Source organism: Corylus avellana, chromosome ca7 (genome assembly GCF_901000735.1).
Source record: "Corylus avellana chromosome ca7, CavTom2PMs-1.0".
NCBI lineage: Eukaryota > Viridiplantae > Streptophyta > Magnoliopsida > Fagales > Betulaceae > Corylus > Corylus avellana.
The window spans coordinates 20405774-20428474 of record NC_081547.1 but is presented as its reverse complement, the minus strand read 5'-3'; the positions used below and the strand labels follow the sequence as shown (position 1 = coordinate 20428474).

Sequence of the window (22701 nt, the reverse complement as noted above, 5' to 3'; positions counted from 1 at the left end):
GTTTGAATTGCGTTTGAGAAATACAGTTTTTAAGTCAAAAAATACTTTTTGACAAAAGCTTTATTTTTAAGATTTTGTCAAAAGTACGTTTTGGCCATTTTTAAGTTTTTTGGACTCTTAAAAGGGCTTTCAATTTTTTTTTTTTTTTTTTAACGGACTTTTTAAGTATTAAACGCACTTTTAGACCTATCAAACCCACACTCAAACAAATCCTTAAACAGGAGAAGATCCTAATTCATTTAAAGGGGGGTAAGAATCACTATTTAAAGCAGGCAGGAATTGTTAAAAACTAAACAATAGGGATCAACTACTTCAGCACTATGTTAAGTGCATAACCCTTAATTAGAAGTTGATCCTAACTTAAACATTTACGACATTTCCCAACCTTTCTTGGAGAAATTTCTTCATAAAATAGGTTCAAGCCTAAGCCTTAACCCTACGGTTTCTTTCTTTTTGAGACCTTGGTCCTAAAATATGGTTTCATTTTCCGCGTAATTTTATTCCCATAGAAATCGTTTGGCAACGAAATTTAAAAAAATGAAATAAATTTCGACTCATATATAACATCCATACCAAGCTTTTCTTATCTAGATGTTAAAAATCTGAGATTCCACTTTCCACACCGTTAATAATGATTATGCTTTAAACACGTTTGCTAGCATAATCAGCAAAAGCAATAACACAATTCAGACTCTATTTACAGCTCAAACTGTTACCTTATAAGAAGACTTGGACTTTCATCAAATGCAAGTACAACAGTAATACTTTATTACATCAAATGAGTCTAAGAGCATGTTTACATAAAATAAAATTAAAATTAAAAAAAAAAAAAGTTACTCTGAAAAATTGGAGTGAAAACAGGCTTACACTAGATTTATTTATTTTTCTTTTATTGGATGATGTGCGTCTTCTGTTGTTGACCAGAGGAAGGAAAAACAAAAAGTTGTACCATTCCACTTCAAGGAAAAGAATCAAGCAGTAGCCATCAATTATTTGGCAATTAATGCATACCAGAAATCCTAACAGGTTCCGTTGTTCCAACAGATGACCAGACTGTGTCTATATTACCACAGTAAACATTCCATCTAAAACGTTGCAAAAGCAAAACCCACAAGAGCTAAGGACCAACCAAAACAAACAAAACTCAAAGCTTCTGAATTCTGAAAGCGACGCGTACTGCAAATTGTCTTTGTCATCTCCCCCGATTTTTATTCGAGCAGTAAAATTGCAGGCTGCAATTAGTGATGATGATCATCATCGCCGTGTCCATCTGGAGGTCCTCCAGGTCCCACAACTTCCAACTGTGAACAATAGATGAAGTAATTAGAGATATTCTGCAATGCTGAAACCAACTGGGTATTTTCTATGTACAAAGTAATAAAGAAAGCAAACCGGTTTACTGACGCACAATACAAGTTTTTCTGTGCATTTAGTTCTTTTGAGCTTTTCCAAGTCACAGCTTATAAGTATAAATCCATATACAAGGTTTTTTAACGTAAGAGAACTTTACTCAGATTAATTGCACATTGCAAATGCATACTGTACAATAATCCTCACCGTTAATCAAACTCCTACGGGTAACTGACCCCATCCGCCAAAACCAATTACCAAGTAATCCAGAAGCTTTCACCCTTGACGGAAATCCATATACAAGTTTTTCTGTGCACTTAGTCTTAGTATGGGTTTCCACTAGCTTGCTTTAAATATAAAATGGTGGAGGATGTGTGCATTAGAGTTGGTGTGCCTATTTATATCTATTGCATCTGGATCCACATTTACAGTACAACTCCATATCTAAATCCTGAATCACTTCCGTCTACTCCAGATCAGGTCCTAGCAATAAACAGTTCATCCAAATTCAACAATCTACTTACCACGAAATACTGTGAGCACACTGGGCATTCATGCGGCTTGCCTTTCTCCAGCCAGAACCAGACAACATCATGTTCATCCTCTGCAAGAAAATCACACGAGATGTACATTAATAAATGAAATACTTTTATTCTTCGATAAAAGGGAGATGAAGTATTTGTGTATACAAAAGAAAAGGAGAATAAAAGAAACATAAAGAGGCACCTACCACCTTCACCTCCAGGGCATCCAACTATTCTCTTGTCATAGTAGGACTTGACAACTGCAGGAGTTTCCTACAGGCAAAAGATAGAAAGGAAAACTATTTATCAGACGGAATCCTTAAATCCTTATAGCGTTAGGCAAAAACCAAAGTAAATTAAAGAGGAAGAAATCAACCATTTTTCTGATTTCATGACATGGCATCATTTCAACTCTCTTCTATGAAGCGCGTGAATGGTACCATTTCATAAATGGCCACATTCAAGACAATGGATTTAAGATAAAATCATATATGAAAAGAAATAGGGAATTCAATCTTATGCAAAAACCAAATGCACCTTTAGGATCTATAGAAATTCTCAAATGTCAAACCACCTGGCATAAGGTCCAAATAAAATTGAAAAAATATGATCCTACGCCTAGTATTGGTAAGGGATAATATCCTTTTATGATTGTTGTAACTTAAGAGGTTTTTCTTAACACGAAAATGAGGTAGTTAATGTCTTCTTATATTTTGTGCTCATTTTTTGTGTTGAGAGAAACAAATAGAAATTTTAATTTTTTTCATTTTTTATCTTCTCTTATAATAGAAAATTCATGTCAGATGTGTCAGAATGATCGCCAGGAAACAAATATAGATAAAGCCATATCTATTAAAATATTTGACTTCAATATTTATTGAAGTCTTAAACTTCTATATTTTTGTTAATATGACCAAGGACAGTTATTATTACATATCATTGAAAAGAATTAGGAATGGCCCAAGTACAACAGCATAATACACGAGAAGTGCCTATAATTTAATCTCTAAGAATACACAAATCTATACAATGCAATAATGAAGAAAGAGAAACCGCCAGAAGCCCCATCCATTCATAAAGCTATCTCAAGAACAAAGGCTTCAACTTAGACCAGTGGCAGAGCCAGGGTTTTTCTCAATAAATTGTTTCATCTCATGTAATTGATAAAACTTAAAAAAATCTGTGCACAAGTTAAGCAATAAAAAATATGAACTGATTTAGATGTCAAAATTTATTCGTTGACAAACAATTGAACAAGTAACTGAATTTCTGTTTTGTTTTTCCAGGAAAAAAAATTGAACTGAAAAAATAAAAAGAAAAGGAAAAAGAACAAAACCATTGCATCAACAATCAACATCATGTGCTTAGGAAAAAAAACATGAAAATCATGTTGCCCATGAAAAAAAAAAATCATGAACAGACATGGCATTTGCTTTCACTTAATCACAATGCATAACAATTTAGCAAGTTTTGTATTGTCCATCTATGTGGGTGTGGCCTATGTGGGGGCTAACAAACACATGTTAACAACTAAAGTAATTAAGTCTATTTATAACCCGGCCAAAATAACACAATACAATGAGATTAGCTAAGAGGAGAAGAAGAGGAGGAGGACGAGGAAGAGGAAGTAGAAGAAGAAGAAGAAGTTTAAATCTAGAAGAGGAGGAGAATTTATCGAATACCAAGTATCCTTCCCGCTTTAGTTCTTTGTAATGTGTTTTAGGTTTTTGCATTCTTTGCTTGCAGAGAAAAAATAAAAAAAGGAGAACAAAAATGAGAAAAGTGGGGGTACGAAGATAGAAAACTGAAAAAAATGGGGGAAAACAAACTACTGAAGAGAAAAAGAAGCTTTGAAGAATAGTATGGACAGACATAAAATGCGAGCAAATGTATTGAGAGGTCATCTATATAATTTTATTTTTTCAGGGGGGAAATGAGGGAGACCAGAAAATTAGTGAGGCAGGTATAAGAAAATATAACCTGAAACTTAGACAAAAAATTAAATCTGAGTCATGCTAGATTCTTTAATTTTTAACTATTAAGAATTACTCAGGTAGCAACCAAGGTTATAAACTATAAAAGCCACAAATAACAGCACCAATGCTCTCAATCAAAATTTTGCCCTGTTCTTAAGATACAAAGGAATTTCATCAATGCTGTCAGAAGTAACAAAGTATTCCAAGTAACAGGCTATTAATCTGATTAAGTGTGCAATGTGATTCAAAATATAACTCCTAATAAGCAACTTTCTATGCTACTGAAGAGTCATGTAATTTTTCACTTCTTTTCCTGCAATTCTTAGACATCTTTATGACGAAGCAGGCAGCCGTTTATCTAACACTCGCCATATAAGGCAGAAGTTTCATACAATATTCCATACATTGAGTTTTAACTACCTATTTCTTTTTTCAAATAAAGCCATCTACTTAATAAAAAAAGGAATCTACATTGAATTTTACATCAGTACAAATGCAATGTTTTGATGTATCTAACATAAAAATTAAAAATTAAAAAGTTTTCAAAGAGGCAAAAATTTGCCAACAAGAAATATTCTAAAAAGTATGCCACACACTTAACATATTTAAGCAGTGATTCGTCCTCTTTTTTTATAAGGAATTGAAATATCATTAAAAGCGTATGGCACCCCAAGTACACAAGAAGTGTACAAGAGAAACCACCTAACTAGAAGGAGCAAAAAGAACAAAAAATTCATGATAACTACTCACTAAAGGAGAACTAAAAGCAACAGTCCAAAGATACAATGTATTGAAAAATAGAGACTTAGGCCTTGTTTGTTAAACAACAATGCTTTTTCAAGACACTGTTCATAATAAAAAAAATTAAAAAAGAAAATAATGATTGTTATAGAAAAGTGAAAAAGTGGTATTGAAAATTGGGAAAATTTTGTTTTGTAGTATATATATTTTTTTATTTGAATAGTAGTAAAAAGTAAATGATGTGATATAAAAGTGTGAATGTTTTTATGTTGATTTTTTTGAAAAAAAAGAAGTGAATAGTGTGTGGGGGTGGTGTGTTGTTTAACAAACACTACCTTAATCTCCTTTGAAGTCTTTTACCAGTCCTCAAAACTCTTATCATTCATTTTCCTCTATAGACACCACAAAATGCACCATATTCAACACTGGAGCACTCCGAGTATTGCCATCCGTCCCCCCAACAAGCATACAAATAGATAACTCGTCTAGGAATGACCCAAGACAACTCAAATCAACTAAAGAAAACATTCCAAATGGTGCAAGCAACCACACAATGAAGCAAAAGATGGTCCACGGACCCTCCATTCCTTGTACATAAGCAACACCAATCAACCACAATGACATGTTGTTTCGGAAATCACCCATAGTAAAAATCTTTCCTAGAGCCGCCAACCAAATAAAAAAGGCCACTCTCAACGGAACCTTAGTTTGCCAAACACTTTTCCATGGGAAACGGACACAATCACGACCACCCATGACACCGTAGAAAGATTTAACACCAAACAAACCCTTTTTAGACGGGCCCCTTTCCTCTCCTACTCGTCTCACTCTTGTTAAATGCAAGACCCTGAAAAACGAGGCAAAGGCTTTTACCTCCCAATCATGAGCCGCTCTAGTAAAGCTCATGTTTCACAAAATGGAACCTCCCAAAAATTCCACAAGAGTAGCACTAGAAGCATTCTTTACACGAGCAATACAAAATAAAACAGGAAAGGCTTCCTTAAGGGTCTTATTCCCACACTAAAAGATCATATCAAAATCTAACCTTGCATCTATATCCCAGCTCAAATCTAGTATGACAACAAAACTTCCCCTAAACCCTCCTAATATTGTTCCATAAACCCACCCCATGCGCCCCCGATGGGCTCTCTAAAACACTACCCTCCTCAAGCACTTCCATATTGAGAATCCACCACCACCCTCCACCAAGTCTCTCTCTCAAGCCCATAGCACCAAAGCCATTTACCTAAAAGAGCATGATTGAACCTCGGCATGTTCCTAATCCAAACCCTTTATATGCCTCAAACCACTAACGCCAACCCATAAGCTCTGACTAATTGATTTATTGATTTGAAGTTGTGACAGCCCACATGTTGTTGTGACAGCCCACATGTTCTCGCAAAAAAAAAAAAAAGAATAGCATTCTTCTAGCTCCAATGAAACAAAATAAAACAAATAAGAGGGCATCATTGAACAAACATAACAGGATGCTTCTAAATAGTAACATAGTAATTTTTACATAAATCCTGATTATGTTAAGAGATAACACAATAGAATTGCTTATATAAACACTAGGGAGTGGATTTACCAATTAAAAATCAACGCAACAAGAATCGTACAAGCACTTCAAGGCACAAAGATGACCAAATGTTAGATTAAAACATTTTAGTAACTTCTATAATCAACTGTTAAACCAACTTAAGCAATGCATTATGTAATCAAAATCACAAAATTGCAAGAAATGACACTGACCTTTGTGCCGAAGGGACCAACTGGAAAGTCGATATCAAGAATTGGCTTTCCCTGCAAAAATCAACCCAACCAAAATCAGAATCCTCTCTAAAACCACAAGAAACCACAAAGCAATCATTCGGTCACCGAAGACAAAAGAAAATTAAATAAAAACTATATCCAAAAACATCAAGGTATTTCATTTAGCTATATCTAAATCTTCATTTATTTCTTTCCAATTAACCAAATAAAAATAAATTAACACCTTAAGCTCAGCTTCAAGCTCCTCACGCTCGTGGCCGGTCGCAATCGGCATTACATCTTCAACCCTCTTCTTTACGGCACCCTCCGCTACACAATCAAACAAACCCACATCATCACACACACACCTATACATACACATACATGTAAATCGATCTGAGAAGGGGGTGGGGAGATTCAGTTTCGGTGAGTACCGGTGTCGACGCTGAAGAAGCGGAGGCTGGAGAGAGAGCCATGTGGAGAAATGAGGGATCGGGTGGGCAACGACGTGGATCGGGTTGGGGCGGCGGCGGCTAGGGTTTTGAGCTGGGAAGAGATAAGTCTCCGCCACATGCTGGTGAGAGAGTTAGGCTCTGTTTGGAGCTTGAGATCTCAGGTCACGCCCCGAGTCAATAGCCGAGAGATAAAAAGAGAGCTTTTTGTGTTTTCTTCTGCGAAGGCTTTGGTTTCTCTCTCTGGAAGTGAGAAATGGCGAAGGGGTGGGGAAGGGGGGACGTGGACACGTGAGGGGGTGGGGTCACGTGCAGGGGGGGAGGGAGGCGTTTGAATCTTCAATTAGCGTTTGCAGTGTCTCATGGTCGGGCCTTGGGCGAAAAGAATTGAGAAGCCCATTTGGTGCTAAAGTTCAACAAGTCTTTTTTCTTTTCTAATCCTCAATGGGTTAAAGTTATGCCAATGCAGTTGAGCCGGAAAATAAAATTATATAGGTTAATTTTAGTTCGATTAATTGAATTAAATAGTTTATTTATCAATTTTAACTCGCTAATTTTATATTGAACTTATATCAAGTTTGCTAATTGAGTTAAAAATTGTCATCGCTTATATAATATTGACTGTTAGGTTATGATTTAATTAAAATATAAATATAAGATTATATATATATATATATATATATATTAAGTAAATAAATCATAATTCATTAATTTAATTTTAACTTCCCACTTCATATAAAAAATTAGAAGACTAACATTTAAAATCCGTTTAGAATTACGATTTTAAAAAGTGCGATTTTAAAATTACGATTTTAAAACATGAATTTTAAAAATGCAATTAAAGGTTTAGAAATTGTAATTTGCCTTTTAAAATTGTAGTTTAGCCTTTAAAATTGTGCGCTTTAAAAAAAGACTTAGATTTACAGAATTTTCAAATCTCAATTTTTTAAAAATACAATTCCAAACAATTTAATTTTTTATGATTTAATTTAAAATCGTACTTTTGTGCACTGCTAAAAGAAGAAACAATGATTTTCAAATGGTAGCTCAATCGACTGTGAACCACGTGATGAAACAAATATCACTCTTCCTTCATTTTTTCTTATGTGGACATGTGAAAAAAAAAACATATGAGACCAGAGTCGCCTGTAATATAATGGAAGATTTAACACGTCATCAGCAATTATGAATTTTTTGCCACAACATCGATGCTTTTTAAAAACCCTAAAACAATATTTTAAGAAAAAAATCCTTAAAGCCCTTTGAGCCCATCATCAACTCCATGCTCACCATCGCTCGTCGACGCCCCTCTCTGCCGCATCTCTCCGTCACTGGCTACCACTAACCCATATGCTTAACACAAAACCCAGATCCACACCAAATCCTTTCACCTTAATCTCTTAACTAGCACGTTAGTTAGTTAGGTTAAGGGATTGAGTGTGACCGTAGATCATAAACTTGTACGGCTTCTCGGTCGACGACGCGTTTTTCGCTGGGAAAGCCGATGGAGCGAGTGGAATGTGGATCTTGTGGGAGGACCATACTTGTCGTGTCGTGGCGTGGCGTGAGATCTGCTAGTGGGTCAAAAAAGATTAGGATTTTTGGGTTTTTTGTGAAGTATATTGGTTGATGGTAGCCGGTGACAGAGAAAGATGCGGCGGAGAGGGTCGACGATGAACAGCAGTGAGCATGGGGTTGATGATGGGCTCAAATGGTATTAAGAGTTTTTTTTAAACGTTGTTCCAGGGTTTTCACAAGAATTGATGGTGTGGTAAAATTTTCACAATGATTGATGACGTGTTCAAATTTTAGCCCTCCATTATAAATGGGCGGCCAAGATTTGAAGAATTGCAGACGTCTTAATCCACAAACATGATAAGACATTTTTATACGGCTTTGGAAGGGAAGGAAGAATGCAAAGGATTGAGCACTTGTGACCAAATAGAATGATTGAATTGGAGGCGGTGATCCTCCAATGGTCAGAAACTCTTTTATCTTATAGTGAACCGACAGTTGCAAGGGCAGTACATGTGAGTACAAGAGAATGGAGAGGGGGAAGAGATAGTACATCATGACATCTACGTACAACAGTACAGGTGTACCGCAAGCAAGTGTACTAAACATGATGAATTAATTTATGGAAACAAACAAGAAGTGATAAAAATTTACCACAATAACCTGCCCAATTCGGACAAGAAATTGTCATAGGAGGTTCCATTCGTGGTCTTTTATATTATTTGTTCAAATTGTTAACAATTCTAATAAGTAATGGTCTCTTATATTATTTGCTCAAATTGTTACCATTTCAAATAAGTAATTAACATAGATCCCGATCCAAGAAGAATAGGTCAAGGCGTGAAGCTGCAAAAGCAAGAAATTTTATAGATGACTGGAAGTAACAATTGGAAGCAGTCAAGGGAGGCAGTCACTACGTACTTACAGAGCAGTTCTGAAGAACATCTAAATAAATGCAAGTTAGAAGAAAAAGCTTAAAAAGACTATCCCCAGAAAAAATCACATTTGATTTACTATGCCCCAAACAGCTAAAATAGCCGCAATTTTGCACTCAGCCAACCGGCTTTTGTCTTGTCCTTTTACTTTTACCTTCCTGCTCTGGATGTTCCTCCAATTTTCTCCTTAAGTTTTTCAGGTCTTCTTCACTCACCACGCCTTTCAGTTTTTGGTTCAATGTGTATGCTTCAGCCATCTTCCTCCGGCACTCTTTGCTCTCAGAATCATGAGGAACCACTAAAACAGAATGAGGAGAAAGTAAGCAAAGAAAGTACTTAATCCACAAAATCAGTTTAGTTTAATAAGAAAATTAAAATTTCTGATGCCGGGTATGATCTCTATAGCTCCTCTCCATATTCTTTATTGATAGAAGTTGTAACATCCCATATTGCTTGGGTATGGAGATGGGTATATGTTTATATGTATATTTACACCTTTCATGACAACGCGTTTTAAAACCATGATGATCATGATTGTAACACTCCACCTCATACCATTTAGAGAGAGCATAATCTATATAAACACATCATCTTTTCTACACCCAGGTAATGTGAGACGTCACAGAAGTCTTCATTTTCCACCCTCAAGTATTAGTTTACACATAGAATTTACAAGAGTATTTCTTAGAGAAAAGAAGTGAAAACTTTAAGCTCAGTTATTAGGGGTGAAAATCTAGAACCGCTTTTATAACCGCTAACCGCACTAACCGCTAACCGCTTTTTTAAATATATATATATATACAAAATTAAACCCATTTCATGTTTCGAAATTCAATAGTTTGAAATTTTGCTGGTTATCACTTAGCAGTTACCATATTTATCTACATTTTTTGAAGGTAATAACTGTTAAATTGGAACAATGATTATCACTAAGTTGAGACTTGTAAAAAACCCCCAGCCTTGCTTTTATATAAAAGGATTAGAATACATAAAGCCCTCCCCACGTGATTTCTAGCTCCACCATTCACTGGTCCTTGGCCAATTATGCCCTTATTGCCCTCCACTATGAAACAACAAAAAGCCCTTGGAGTAAGTCCCACATCACTTAGAATACCAAAAGCCTTCCTTTTGCTCCTCTATAAAAGGAAGCATACCCTTCCTGTTTGAAACCAGGCGCTCTTGTTGTATTGATTGAGGCGTAATAGTAGGCTAGCTGGGGCAACTTGCAAGCCAAGAATTAAAAAATTTTCCGAGTTTGAGCATGCACAAGCTAGTAGCTGGGGCAAGCAAAAATGAAAAATTTTAGTTTTCAAAACTGGCCCAAAAAAAGTGGTTAGTCGGATACGGTTAACCGCCAAGGCGGTTGCGGTTAGAGTTTTAGCCACTAATCGCTAACCACAACCGCCTTTTCACCCCTAGATACATACGAGAATAGATCTTTCTCTTTCCGGCAAGTACTAACTAGGTCCTGGATGCAACCAGTTGGTGACTTGAAAAGGCAAAAAAAATGAATGAATGAACCAATCATAATGATATAGAAATTCTTTTGACAGTAGGATTTATAAGAAATTAAAAGTTTCTCTCTCAATAAATAGTAAATAGCATGGGGGCAATGGGAGGAGGGGGCGGGGGTGTTCACTTCGTATGACTGCTGATCATTGTCCTTGTGGAAGAAAGTGAAAATAGAGCTATGAACTACCATATAAACCACAGAGCTCCCCTGCTCATTATTCTTTTCTTCATTTCTTTTGGAATGACTAAAATCAAGCATTGCAACAAGGAAGACAATGATTGACAAAGTCTTAATATAAGTTATTTTATTCCACAGAAAACCAGCCACAACAAAAAAGACCAAATTCCCCATAAGAGGACACACTAACTACTGTATGCTATTACTTTGGAACTATGGTAGAGATTGCTCTAAGCATGGTAGTATTTTGGTTGAACTTGGATAGTAGTATTTTACCAGAACTTGGATTGTAATATGTATGGTAGAATGGAAGGTTATGTTCAAACAAGGTTTGATTGATAGTGTTTTCTTAGTACCATGCAACAACATTTCAGTTTTTGATGTGTTTGACTGATGGGATTTCTGTTGCTTCACAGGGAACTGAAGTGGTTTCACCAAGGAAAATGGGGAGGGGAAATTCTTTTGATAGAAAGACTGATGCTGACTCGAATTCTTAGAAATTGGCAACAACTGTAGTGAGAAGAAGTCAAATAAAACAAAGCTGGAAGGATTGAAGCAAATGTGTAATTGCAACAGGCATGAACTTCAAAAGATTTGGTTGGATGACTTTCAACAACTATGGAGATTAGAATTTGGGTATTACAAATACGTAGTAGAACACAAACTAATGTATGCTATTGCTTTTGAAATATGGTGGAGATTGCTCCCTGTATGGTAGTATTTTGGTTGAACTTGTTAGATTGTAACATTTATGGTTGAACTTGGATGGTAGTATTTTGGTGGAATTTGGATTGTAATATACACAGTAGAATGGATTGTTATTTTGGCAAAACTTGATTGTAATATTTATGGTTAAAGTTGAACATAAATTTTTTTTATGGTATTTTAAATGTGTTGGATGTTATTTATTACTCTCCCAACTTGAAAGTATATGATTTATAGGTTTATGCATTTATGATTTTTTTTTTTTTTTTTTTAATTATTAGTCATCATTAGTTAATATATGTATTTTTTAAAATTAAAGATGATTTTTAGGTTGACTTTTTATTTATTTTATATTGTGAATGAAAATTGTTACTTATAGGTTAAAATGATTGTATGGAAGTACAAGAAATATTTTGTAGTTTTCTGTATCAAGGTTGTAAACAAACATCAGAAAATAACCACTTGTTTGGGAAAATGGTTTTAGCGTAAAACAATTTTCAGCAGAAAATAGTTTACGCCAAAACAAACGGGCCTTGATTTCATATGCAGGTTCCTAAAGCAAATAACTATGTATTTGTCATCCCATCAGCAATTATTCATCACAGAAGAAGATTTGACCTACTTTTGAGAACTGATCGAAACGTAGTGTAAACAACTTAAGTGACAAAACTGACCCGGCTTTGGATAATCTCTTCCAATTATGCACTTTGCTTTAGTCTGAACACTTAGAGGAGCTGTCCACGGCTCATAAATGTACTCCTTTGGCATATCTGATCATTGACATTTGATTGAAAAGGTTAAATAAGAGAATATAGCCTGCCAAAAGACCATAACGAAAGTGAGAGGAACCTGAACATACCTTTCAATACGGGAAGAAAATGCCTGATATAATCACCATTTGGGTCATACTTCTTTCCAAATGAGATTGGTGAGTAGATACGGTTATACTGGTCAGCATTGAAATTATCATATGTGAAAAAGCCTTCAGCTAGGTGCTAGTCAATTCAATTGCCTTATGAAGCAATAAGTTCAAAATGGTAATTCCAAAATTTGAGCACTCAGATATCTTGCAGTAACCTACTTGTGCAAATTAGCAATGAAATAAAAAACTAAGCCATGTACTACACTGGCCTTAAAGGGAATCACATAATTTTGAACCATCTGATTATAGCACATAATATAAATCACATGAAAACATTCACATGAAGTCATGGAAAGTCCCAGATACGATGGTCCTGCTAAAGCCTCATACCTGGTAAAAGAATGATGAACATGAAAGCCACAGCCAGTTTCCATTGTTGATTGCCCAATCCGAATCAATCAGAAGCCTTTCAAAAACATCACGCCCTTTTTCCCAATGAACAAACTATCAGAAAAAAATAATTAATGTCAAGGAAAGAAAAATAATACAGATAAAATGATTTTCTAAGAGTAACAAAGTCATGTACCAGATCGCCACGAGTTAAAAAACATGCAACAGAGTGGCGTGCTAGATGATGCATCCAACCCCACTTGCAGAGCTACAATAGTAAACATGTATGGATTTCAAACACACTGCCAAAATATGAAGATGAAGTGTAAAGAAAGAATATGCTTGGGTTGGAGCAGCAAAGCAGCACTTAGATTGGTATCAATATCTGTATCCCAAAGAAGGATACCACAGACCTGACCTGAACCATGATAGCATCAATCCAAGGGTATCCTGTCCTAGCATCCCTCCAAGCCGCCAGCAGTTCATCATTGTCATTCCAAGGTATCTGCACCAATACGTCATCTACATAAATCTTAGGAAACATCAATTCTTTTGTTTTTCAAAAAAACCCTGGCTTGAGGACCAGAGCTCCAGCGGAATGAAAGACTAAAAAAAAAAAAAAAATTACACACGATACTTTAATGTGGAATTAACAAGGCAACAAATTGAAAGATGGATATACTAGGTAGTACTTTTCCAATTAGATTTTACATATGTATTTTGTACTTATGTGTATATGTTTGGACATGTATGGACTATGCCCGCACATGTGTGTGAGCGCGTGCGCACATAAAGTTTGGTGTAAACTGAAGAAAAGCTTGAGCTAATACAGCCCCTTATGCTACTCATCCACTATATTAGCTTTTGGGAATCAATGTTTATTTTCTACACATGTTAAGTCATTGCCTAAGATTAGTACTCTACCTTGTTTTGATGAACTGCCTCCTCTACCTAAACGATTCAAACATGGAATTGTGTATACTCGACGTCTACCAACTCCTCCTCCGGATTTGTTTTCTTCTCCATCTGCCGCTGTGTGTAAGTTAAAGCGGTCTCTCTATGGCTTAAAACAGGCTCCCCAGGCATGGTTTGAAAAATTCAAGTATACTTTGCTTCGCTTCTCCTTTGTCCAAAGCCAATATGACTCCTCTTTGTTCCTTTGCAAAGAGTATCAGACGATCTGGTCATATAATTGGATGCAGCATAATCAATAAGCCAAGACTCAGACGAAATAGTACTATTACCTTAGAGCCCTAAGGCGGAAAAGGCTGACATAATCATCTACTGGACCATTTCAGGAGTAAGAACAGCTCATCTAGCCGCAGAAGAAGAAGCTGAGGACATCACTGGAGCAAAAGAGGTGTTCACTGCAGCCTGATAGGTAGTAGCTTGACGATTCTGAGGCCGAATGGGACATTCTTCATAAAGTGGCCATGTTTCTTATAGTAGTTGCAAGATTTCTTTGCACAGTTGGCGGCAATATGACCATCCATACTCCTTGCAGCTCAAGCACTGGACCTTGCGCATATCCTTACCCTTCCTTTTTCCATAGGCTGTAAAGGCTACTGGATTTGGGTTGGAATCTTGCTGGAACGTAGCCTGTGTGAGAAGACGCTGCTCCTCGCGAAGTAATTCTCCAAAACAAACATCCAAAGATGAAGAAGGATCCCAGTTCATAAAATTTGAGCAAGTAACCTCAAATTCAGAGCGCAATTTCATGAGGAATTGATCTCTCTTGCTCTGCTCATGAACAGCCTGAATAGCAAAGAGAGATGCAGCAGGTACTTCGGATAAACCATATCAAAAAATTCTCTTCACAAATTCTGAAAACCAGAAAAATACTCCGTAATGGAGAGATTGCCTTAAGTGTAACTAGCAATCTCATATTCCAACTAAAAACGGCGTGTGGTATTGTCCTAATGATAAACCTTCAGCAAATACTCCCACATGGTCTTCGTAGTCTTATAGGGCCTTAGATTGAGCACAATAAGAGGATCAACAGACCCTAAGATCCAGGACATCACACGTGCATCCTTGACCTTCCATTTAGCCAACTCCTTAGTCTCCATAGGAGCTGGATCACTACCGTCAATATGGCCCCACAACTCTTTTCCCGTAACAAACAAGTGAAATTAGAATTCCCAAGCAAAATAATATTTTCCAGTAAAACGGACCCCAAAAGTCTCGCTAGAAGACATGATGAAATCAAAAATTATAAATTATAAAATCTGATAAGTAAGTAACAGGCCCACCAGATCTGTTGGACAGCAAGCCCAAGTCCACCAAACAGTAACCAAGCTTGTTGATCCGCAAGCCCACGCCCAGCAAGCCCAAGTCCATGCAAGTCAAAAAGCAATCAGCAATCAACAACCCACCCAGCAACCCAAGTCCTACAGAAATCACCGGCAGCCCCAAAGCCTCCACACCAACAGCCCCAACTCCTCCAGAAATAGCCGAACAGCAACCCAAGTCCTCTCACCGCACCAAACAGCAACCCAAGTCCTCCAGAAATTGCCGAACAGCAACCCAAGTCCTACAGAAGTCGCCAGCAGCCCCAAAGCCTCCATGCCGACAGCCCCAAGTCCTCCAGAAATCACCGGCAGCCCCAAAGCCTCCACGCCAACAGCCCCAACTCCTTCAGAAATCACCGACAGCCACTACAAAACTGCTCTGGCAAGGAATAGCAGCCACAAGACCTACCGACAACCTCCACAGAGTCTGCCGACAGCCACTAAGAATAAATTCCGGTAAGAATAAATTCCCTACCCACAACAGAATTATCGACAACTTCCCCTGAAGTTACCGACAGCCAAAGAGACCAATAGCTCAGTCCCGACCCAATTCAAAAAACTTGAATCACAACCCTAATTTAGATCATTTTGACTCTGATACCATGTCAATTGTATTGAATACCTCTCAATGTGAGGGTTCCTCATATTATATAGGAATTGCATAGCAAATTACCAAGCTGTATCCCAGTGATTATAGCAATCTAAGAATACAAATAAGGCAACTAAAATCTACCTATTAATTACAAGATACTACAGCTATAATACAAAAAATGCCATAACTAGATAGACTAATTATGACTAAATATATATGATATATCTGTCGTATCTGACTGACAATTCTCTTTGAAGCCCGAAAGAAATTGGCTGACTTAGACTTGCAACTTTCTCAAAAACAATGGGAGAATGTAATGCAATAGAAGCTGGTTCACAAGAATAAGAGGAAGAAAAATATAAAGTTGTACAAGTAATGTTTTCAATCCAAACATGAGAAGGATGGATGCTTTTATAAGGGAGCCATATTACTGAATGTACCCAAATTCTTGGCAAACATACCAGAAATAGACAATAGTTTATCCTGTATTCCAAGTTACTTTCAGGCATATGCCGACGTGAAACTCCAATTTTGAAAAGAATTTCATTCGTAGTATAGCAATGCAATTGAAAGAAGAAAAATAAGAACTGTCAGTAAAATCAATTTTGATCCTTTCTACATGTATAAAGCCATCTATTTTGATGTAAAAATTAGGAAGGCATATATTACAAATTTACATTAAGTTACAATTATAGCTTGTCCACCATTGCGGATTAGGCTCAGTTGTTTAAACATAAAACATTTTCCTAACAAATATGTTTTGAATCAAAATATTCTCAGGGAAAATGTATATTTGTATTATTTGATTGATATCTTCAAAATAATTTTCTAGCGTTTAATCACACTGAAAATCTCTATAAAACAGCAAAACCACACAAAAAAAATAGGCTGACAATGGTAATTGTGGTTGAAGAGGTTGTGAGAACATTAAGGGATAGGAGCAGAGACAGTGGTAGAGGCAACGCGGAAGAGGGGGATGGATGTAACACCCCACATTGCCTGGGCATGGAAAAGATTATGTGTTTATATGGAATATACTCTCTCTAAATGGTATGAGGCATTTTGGCGCTAAACCCAATAATAAAACCGTGCGGGCTTGGCCCAAAGCGGACAATATCATACTTCTTGAAGTAGAGATGTTACAAATGGTATCAGAGCCATTGTCCAGCCTGAGATGGGGGGGAGCGTGCACAAGCCCATGAAGATCGCCAGCGGGCACTCGCTGGGACGAACGCCAAGAATGGGCTAGTCCCATGAGGGTCACCAGCAGGGACGCTGGGTCTTAAGAGTGGGTGATTGTGACGTCCCGCATTGCCTGAGATGTCACAATAACCTGGCTCTGATACCATTTGTAACATCCCAATATTTCTCTTTTTTTTATCTTGTAAATAAATTCAAATCTTACGTTGAAAAAATCTCATATAGCGGAAAAACTGTAATTATGAATACAAAACATTACCGTTAAAATACTTTTCTACATACAAAAATACCCAAAGCTATGTCGTACAAGGCATTTATACAAATCTATCCGACAGTCTAAACTCTAGACAAAACTTGACCAACTTAGAATCTCTATACATCTCAATATGAATCTCTAATCACAACTGCATAATTACCTTGATTTTTCATTTCTGCAAGCACTACAAAAACTGTGAAGTAGTGAGTCAATTGATTTCCGACAATATAAATCATTGTTTAATCATATATATCAAAATGCTAGACAAGTTATAAAACCACAAGAATCCGTATTATTGGATATCAATATCATACTCAGTAAGTAAGAATACTTACAGTGGATTACATGAATGGACCATCAAAGGTAATTACTTGAAACCTGTTCTGCTGCAGTTGGTCCTTACCCATAACTATCCCTTCACTGACTTTCTCTCTCTCTCTCTCGCCTAAACTCTCTTTCTTCCTCTTCAGCTCTCTGTCTTAATTTTCCCATCTCACTCTCGGTTTCTCTCCTCTCTTCTATATAAGTGAGGCATTTAAATAGGAAAAAGGACTAAAAGAGAAAGAAGAAAAATGGAAGGGGCAGTGCTGTCGGCTAAGGGAGAAAAGAAAGAAAATAATAGAAAAGAAGAATAAAAAGGAATAAGAAAGAAAGAGTGGGAGCAAGTGAGAAAATTGGGGAAAAGTATGCGTGAAAGTTAGGTTTCACTCCAATTCATTAAAAACAAATCTAATAAAATCTCCAATACTATTTTCACCTAATTTCCCTTAATAATATGAATCTCACAAATTCCTCACTCATAAAATCAATTACCAATTATTACAATCATACTCCAAATTATATCAATCAATCATCAATTATCATATCTCTTAAATCTCCCAATAAAATAATCAAGATATAATCTCTCATATAAAATCAACATCATGATATAATAACCTCAAATCAATATTCATTCCAATAATATTCATAAGATCTAATAAATTCCTCAAGAATAAATATTATTAACTAATATCATCAATAAATATCTCCACCTCAAAATAAATGTCATTACCTAATATGAATAATATATCATCAAATAAATATCTCTGAAATAAGACTTTAAAAACCTGGTACGCTACAATCTTCCCTCCTTAAAGGAATTTCGTCCTCGAAATTAAAGCCCATAAATTATCACCTATCTTCAAATTGAGCGACCCAAATTAAAAGTAAATCATACTTGAACCATAACTTACCCAAGTTACTATATAATTTTTAAATTCAATCTGTTCATAGAATAAATACCATAACATGTTCCATACCCAGGCGACGTGAGACGCCACAAGCACTCTTCTTGGGCACCAGTGCCACCGTGGGCAATCCTCAGGGAATTTCTTCATTCTCGGCCCTTAACTTTTGGCCCTTATACATTTTATTGTGTCTTAACAGACACCATTATAATATAGCCCACTTTTGGCATCACAACGTATGTCCAATAACGACCCTCATAGGCTTGTGCATACTCCCACCATCTCAGGCTGGATAATGCTTTGATACCAATTTGTAACACCCCACCTCAATGACACATAATATTGTCCGCTTTTGGCTCCCTCGAACCAGATTTTCCAGGAGGTCACCCATCCTAGTACTATTCCAGCAAAAGCACGCTTAACTGCTGAGTTCTGATGTGATCATAATCATCACGGCTTTAAAACACGTTGTTGTCATTAAGGGTGTAATATACATTTAAGCACATCCTCATCTCCATACCCAGGTGATGTGAGACGTCACAATGGAGGTGGTAGTGGTTGTGGTGTAGAAGAGTAGAAGAGTTGGAGGAGGAGAGAGGTTGGGAGAGGGCACAATCTAGGTCCGGTAAATGACTTAGCATCAACAAAACTTCATCTATTTACCGCCTCTTTGGTTATGATTTTCCATTAATTATGAGAAACTCTTTTTTTAACTAACATTTTTCAGTTGCACCAAATACAGTGAAATACCTAAAACAATTTCCAAAAAAACAAATGATTAAGATAATCTACAAAGGAAAATGGAAGTTGAAAGAGATTGAACAACATGTCTGAAGCACTCTTATAACAACCCATTGTTGATAGTTACCTGCTTGCATATTCTGTTACCCCTCATCTGATCAAAATTAGGAGTGCCTAAAGCCACAGTGTAGAAAAAATCTCGCCATAACAACTACAAAGGTCAAGAGTAAATTTCAGTTTGCTGAATCTAGATTAGGAATACCAAAAACCATAACTGCTAGATGTAGAATGACCTGTCCAACAAGAGAAACTGGAGGTGATGTATGCCTTTTGACATTTCTATAAACATCTTGAAGGCATTGGTAGAAGTACCTGCAAGAGAGACATCCAAACTGCCAAGAAGATTAAAAATGGAATGAAAATATAGAACAAACCAAAGGTTCAATAGTAAGTTTCTCTAAAATTCCTCAAGGTTTGCAAATTAAATTCAACCAGCAATAATAGAAAATGGTAAACAGTATAGCTCTTCCTGTTCATAACTCACTTTTAAGTAAGGTGATAGAACAGTTGTTGCTGGCTTTAGAAATGCAGACGGATTACCCTTAGGCTTCTCAAAGGTTGCCACCCACACCTACAACACAATTGAAAGAAAGAGTGACGAATGCCACAAAGACATGCTACTCGGTAAAAAAAGAGGAACAAATGTTTGAGATTAATAATTCTGACATGAACTAGGTCAACTATATTGAAAAGCCAAATGGGACTTTGCACATCCTTAATAGCAACAGAACAGATTTACTTAATCCAGTCATCAGAGGGAGTATATAACTAACCAAAACTATGTAACACAGCAAAATTTTATTTTCTTTTGGGTAGGCATAAGAACTTAATTAAAAGAGCAAAACACATCCAGTGGATCCACACAAACTGAGTAAAAAGCTTGTTGCTCATACACAAACTCCATGCTACCTTCAGCCAGATGAACTACCAATTCAGACAAAATTAAATTACCACCTAAAAAACCAAAAGTTAAAATTGCCAAGAAGTAAGCCAAAATTCAAATTGAGGTTCTTAATTGGAGAACTGAAGTTCATGAAATAATTAGCACAATAACACTAATTTGAACTCCAAAGGCAATAAAGGATCTGATAGGACAATAATGTCAACTGAGGTAAATGGTTCGGCCAAGGGGATATGGTTCAGATATCACAAATTGTACTTTCATCAGTTAATTGTATGAGGTACAAGATATATTATTTCAGTGAAAATTTCATCATGGCTGATACTGTAACTCCGCCTAGATAAAAGCTTTATTTTACATTATCCAAATGGCATTACTACTATTCCTCATAACAACACTGAGGAAAATATTGTATACTTCTTCTTTTTTAACTTAACTGAACTAAAAACTGTAAAAATAATTCCAGAGCACTAACTGAATCATAACTACATCCATTCACAACTTATACACATTATCGGTTAAACATATACAAACCACTACTACATTACACTGTTCATTAACATATTCAAACTTTGTACATAACCAAAGGGCGCCACAGCCAACTAAGCCCAAACCTAATCAAAACTCCACAAAAGTTTGGTTTGTGTCTCAAAATAATCAGTCTTTACCCAAATCCTAAACTATATACACATATAACTGAAAACTATATCCAATAATTACTTTAACCAAACCCGTCCTTATCTTAGGACTAGTGCCGTACATATAATCCCCATTCGACCTAGGCATGTTGGGCGTACAAGCCCACTTGACGACCTAGAGTATCAAGTGTACAACCCCGCTTGACCTAGGGCTATCAAGCGTACAAACCTGATTGACCTAGGGCATCAAGCGTACAACCCCGCTCAACCTCGGCCAAATATAAGTTTCTATCATCTCAACAAATATTTAAAAATAAATACTCAGAAGGAAAGCGGGATTTGTTTTCTTAAGCCAAAATTCACCATAAGTGATACACCACACCTTGTCAGCAATGGATTTTCTCAACCTCTTCAAGGCTTCTGATTCACCACCTCTGAAAGGAGAAAAGCCATCCTGCATAAAGCATTTTCTCACAAAGTATTCTAGAAAAAGGCTATGTATCAAAGCATGCTATTTGCTCCAAACCTGTGGACTCTCTCCATAGCCAAGTTCTTCGATTGTTGGAACCTCCGAGATCTCACAACTTCCAACATCCCCAACATGCGGAAGTGAAGAAACTGTAATCGAAAGTGGGGACGACGCCCACGACGGTTGCCCAGCAAGCCTCACAAATGACTGATAGGTCAAAGGTGGCCTTCCCCCATTCTTTTCCACACATTAGTCATCGGATTCAGCAGCGGGTAATGCAATGCAAATAAAATTCAATTCCAAAGCTTCAACTTTTTTTTTCTGAGCAAATACAAACAAAAGGGAAGGGATTGAAGAGCTTCAACTTACCTTGTGTATAATATCAGCGGGATTGAAGAGCGTATGACTCACAGGAGAGAAAACCTCAATTCCAGCATTAGATGCATAGGTCTGCCAGAACAAACACATGAAATGTCTGATGGAGACTCGCACCAAAAATCTCACCAAATTGACTTGTAAATAAGAATGCTTACCTTCACTTTAACATCTAAAGCTTGATAGTATGGCTCTGTGTCATATTCAAAGCAAAGCTTCGTGACATCCCACTGCAAAAATGTTAGGCAATTTCAGTGACTATTCATAACCAGGTATTGAGAAGAGAGAGAGAGAGAAGGATACCTCCTTCAAGCAACGGATCAGAACCTCGCTGGGCTCGCCCTTGAGCACCAACAACCTGGAGCCCAGCTTCTTGAGGCTCAAGTCGAGATCAACAAGGCTCTCGAGCAGGAACCGGATCCGGTTCAGGCCCGCCCGAGGCGACCCGGGAGAGAATGAGTTCGGATCGGGTTCCATGTAGTGCGGATCTATCACGAACACGGGGTAGAGAAATCTGGTGCCCTTGGCGGCGTCCTCGAGCGCCGGATTGTCGTGGATCCTCAGACCCTTCCGGAACCACATGAGCGAGCCCGACCCGGACGCCATTGACGGGTTTGGACCCTGAGATGGAGAGAGAGAGAGAGCTCGAGTGAGTTTGAGCGGTTTGGCGCCTTTTAAATGGTGAGGGGGAAATGGAGGGGCAATAGCTAACATGCGCCAAGGGGGTTGGATAAGGACGGTAGACAGGTGGGATTAAAGTAGGGGAAGGGGTGCTAATGTGCGCTGTCCGCGAACGCGTATGATAGAGCTGGGTAGGAAGGGAGAAGGTGGGACCGGTGGTGTATAAGGCGCCACGTAGTGAGTTTAAAAGTCGGAGACGTTGGCTTGTTTTGTGTGGCCCGAAGGCCATTTAAATGAGAAACAATTGGTCTTTTAATTTGTTGGAAACTTGGAGCACCGATAAGAATATTCTAACGGAAGAGTTAAATGTTACTTTTTCTAAAATAATTCTTTAAATGTTTAAAAAATTTTGTACATTAGATTAGTTAAAAGAAAATGT

The 22701-nt window shown here is 37.0% G+C and overlaps 2 protein-coding genes across 4 annotated transcripts; both read right to left on the bottom strand.

Moving 5' to 3' along the window:
• Positions 1-930: 930 nt before the first annotated feature.
• Positions 931-7080, bottom strand: LOC132188791 (cytochrome c oxidase subunit 5b-1, mitochondrial). Its single transcript, XM_059603327.1, has 6 exons — positions 6778-7080; positions 6588-6673; positions 6344-6394; positions 2081-2147; positions 1875-1954; positions 931-1301 (listed from the first exon to the last, which is right to left on the bottom strand). Exons 1-6 carry the CDS (start codon positions 6914-6916, stop codon positions 1239-1241), a joined length of 486 nt encoding a protein of 161 aa, XP_059459310.1. The 5' UTR covers positions 6917-7080; the 3' UTR covers positions 931-1238.
• Positions 7081-9151: 2071 nt separating this feature from the next.
• Positions 9152-22331, bottom strand: LOC132187477 ((6-4)DNA photolyase). Of its 3 annotated transcripts, none has more exons than XM_059601794.1 (14): positions 21945-22309; positions 21800-21871; positions 21636-21716; positions 21324-21503; positions 21180-21251; positions 19743-19829; positions 19492-19590; positions 19326-19409; positions 13306-13414; positions 13089-13160; positions 12893-12987; positions 12500-12587; positions 12315-12410; positions 9152-9543 (listed from the first exon to the last, which is right to left on the bottom strand). In XM_059601794.1, the coding sequence occupies exons 1-14, from the start codon at positions 22245-22247 to the stop codon at positions 9362-9364; spliced, it is 1620 nt and encodes a 539-aa protein (XP_059457777.1). In that variant the 5' UTR covers positions 22248-22309; the 3' UTR covers positions 9152-9361. The 3 variants fall into 3 exon arrangements, with proteins under 3 accessions (XP_059457777.1, XP_059457779.1, XP_059457780.1); XM_059601796.1 differs by having other exon boundaries at positions 12893-13006; positions 13311-13397; positions 21945-22300; XM_059601797.1 differs by lacking the exons at positions 9152-9543; positions 12315-12410; positions 12500-12587 and adding an exon at positions 12594-12717 and having other exon boundaries at positions 21945-22331.
• Positions 22332-22701: the final 370 nt, after the last annotated feature.

Excerpts from the sequence above, each read along its gene's own strand:
- LOC132187477 (XM_059601794.1), bottom strand. The coding sequence starts at position 22,247 with ATGGCGTCCGGGTCGGGCTCGCTCATGTGGTTCCGGAAGGGTCTGAGG. Across the intron at positions 21,252-21,323 it reads GCTATGGAGAGAGTCCACAG|GATGGCTTTTCTCCTTTCAG; the intron begins GTTTGGAGCAAA and ends TGCTTTATGCAG. Across the intron at positions 19,830-21,179 it reads GAAAATCCATTGCTGACAAG|GTGTGGGTGGCAACCTTTGA; the intron begins GTGTGGTGTATC and ends ATTGTGTTGTAG.
- LOC132188791 (XM_059603327.1), bottom strand. The coding sequence starts at position 6,916 with ATGTGGCGGAGACTTATCTCTTCCCAGCTCAAAACCCTAGCCGCCGCC. Across the intron at positions 6,395-6,587 it reads AGCTTGAAGCTGAGCTTAAG|GGAAAGCCAATTCTTGATAT; the intron begins GTGTTAATTTAT and ends TGATTTTTGCAG. Across the intron at positions 2,148-6,343 it reads TTGGTCCCTTCGGCACAAAG|GAAACTCCTGCAGTTGTCAA; the intron begins GTCAGTGTCATT and ends TTTTGCCTGTAG.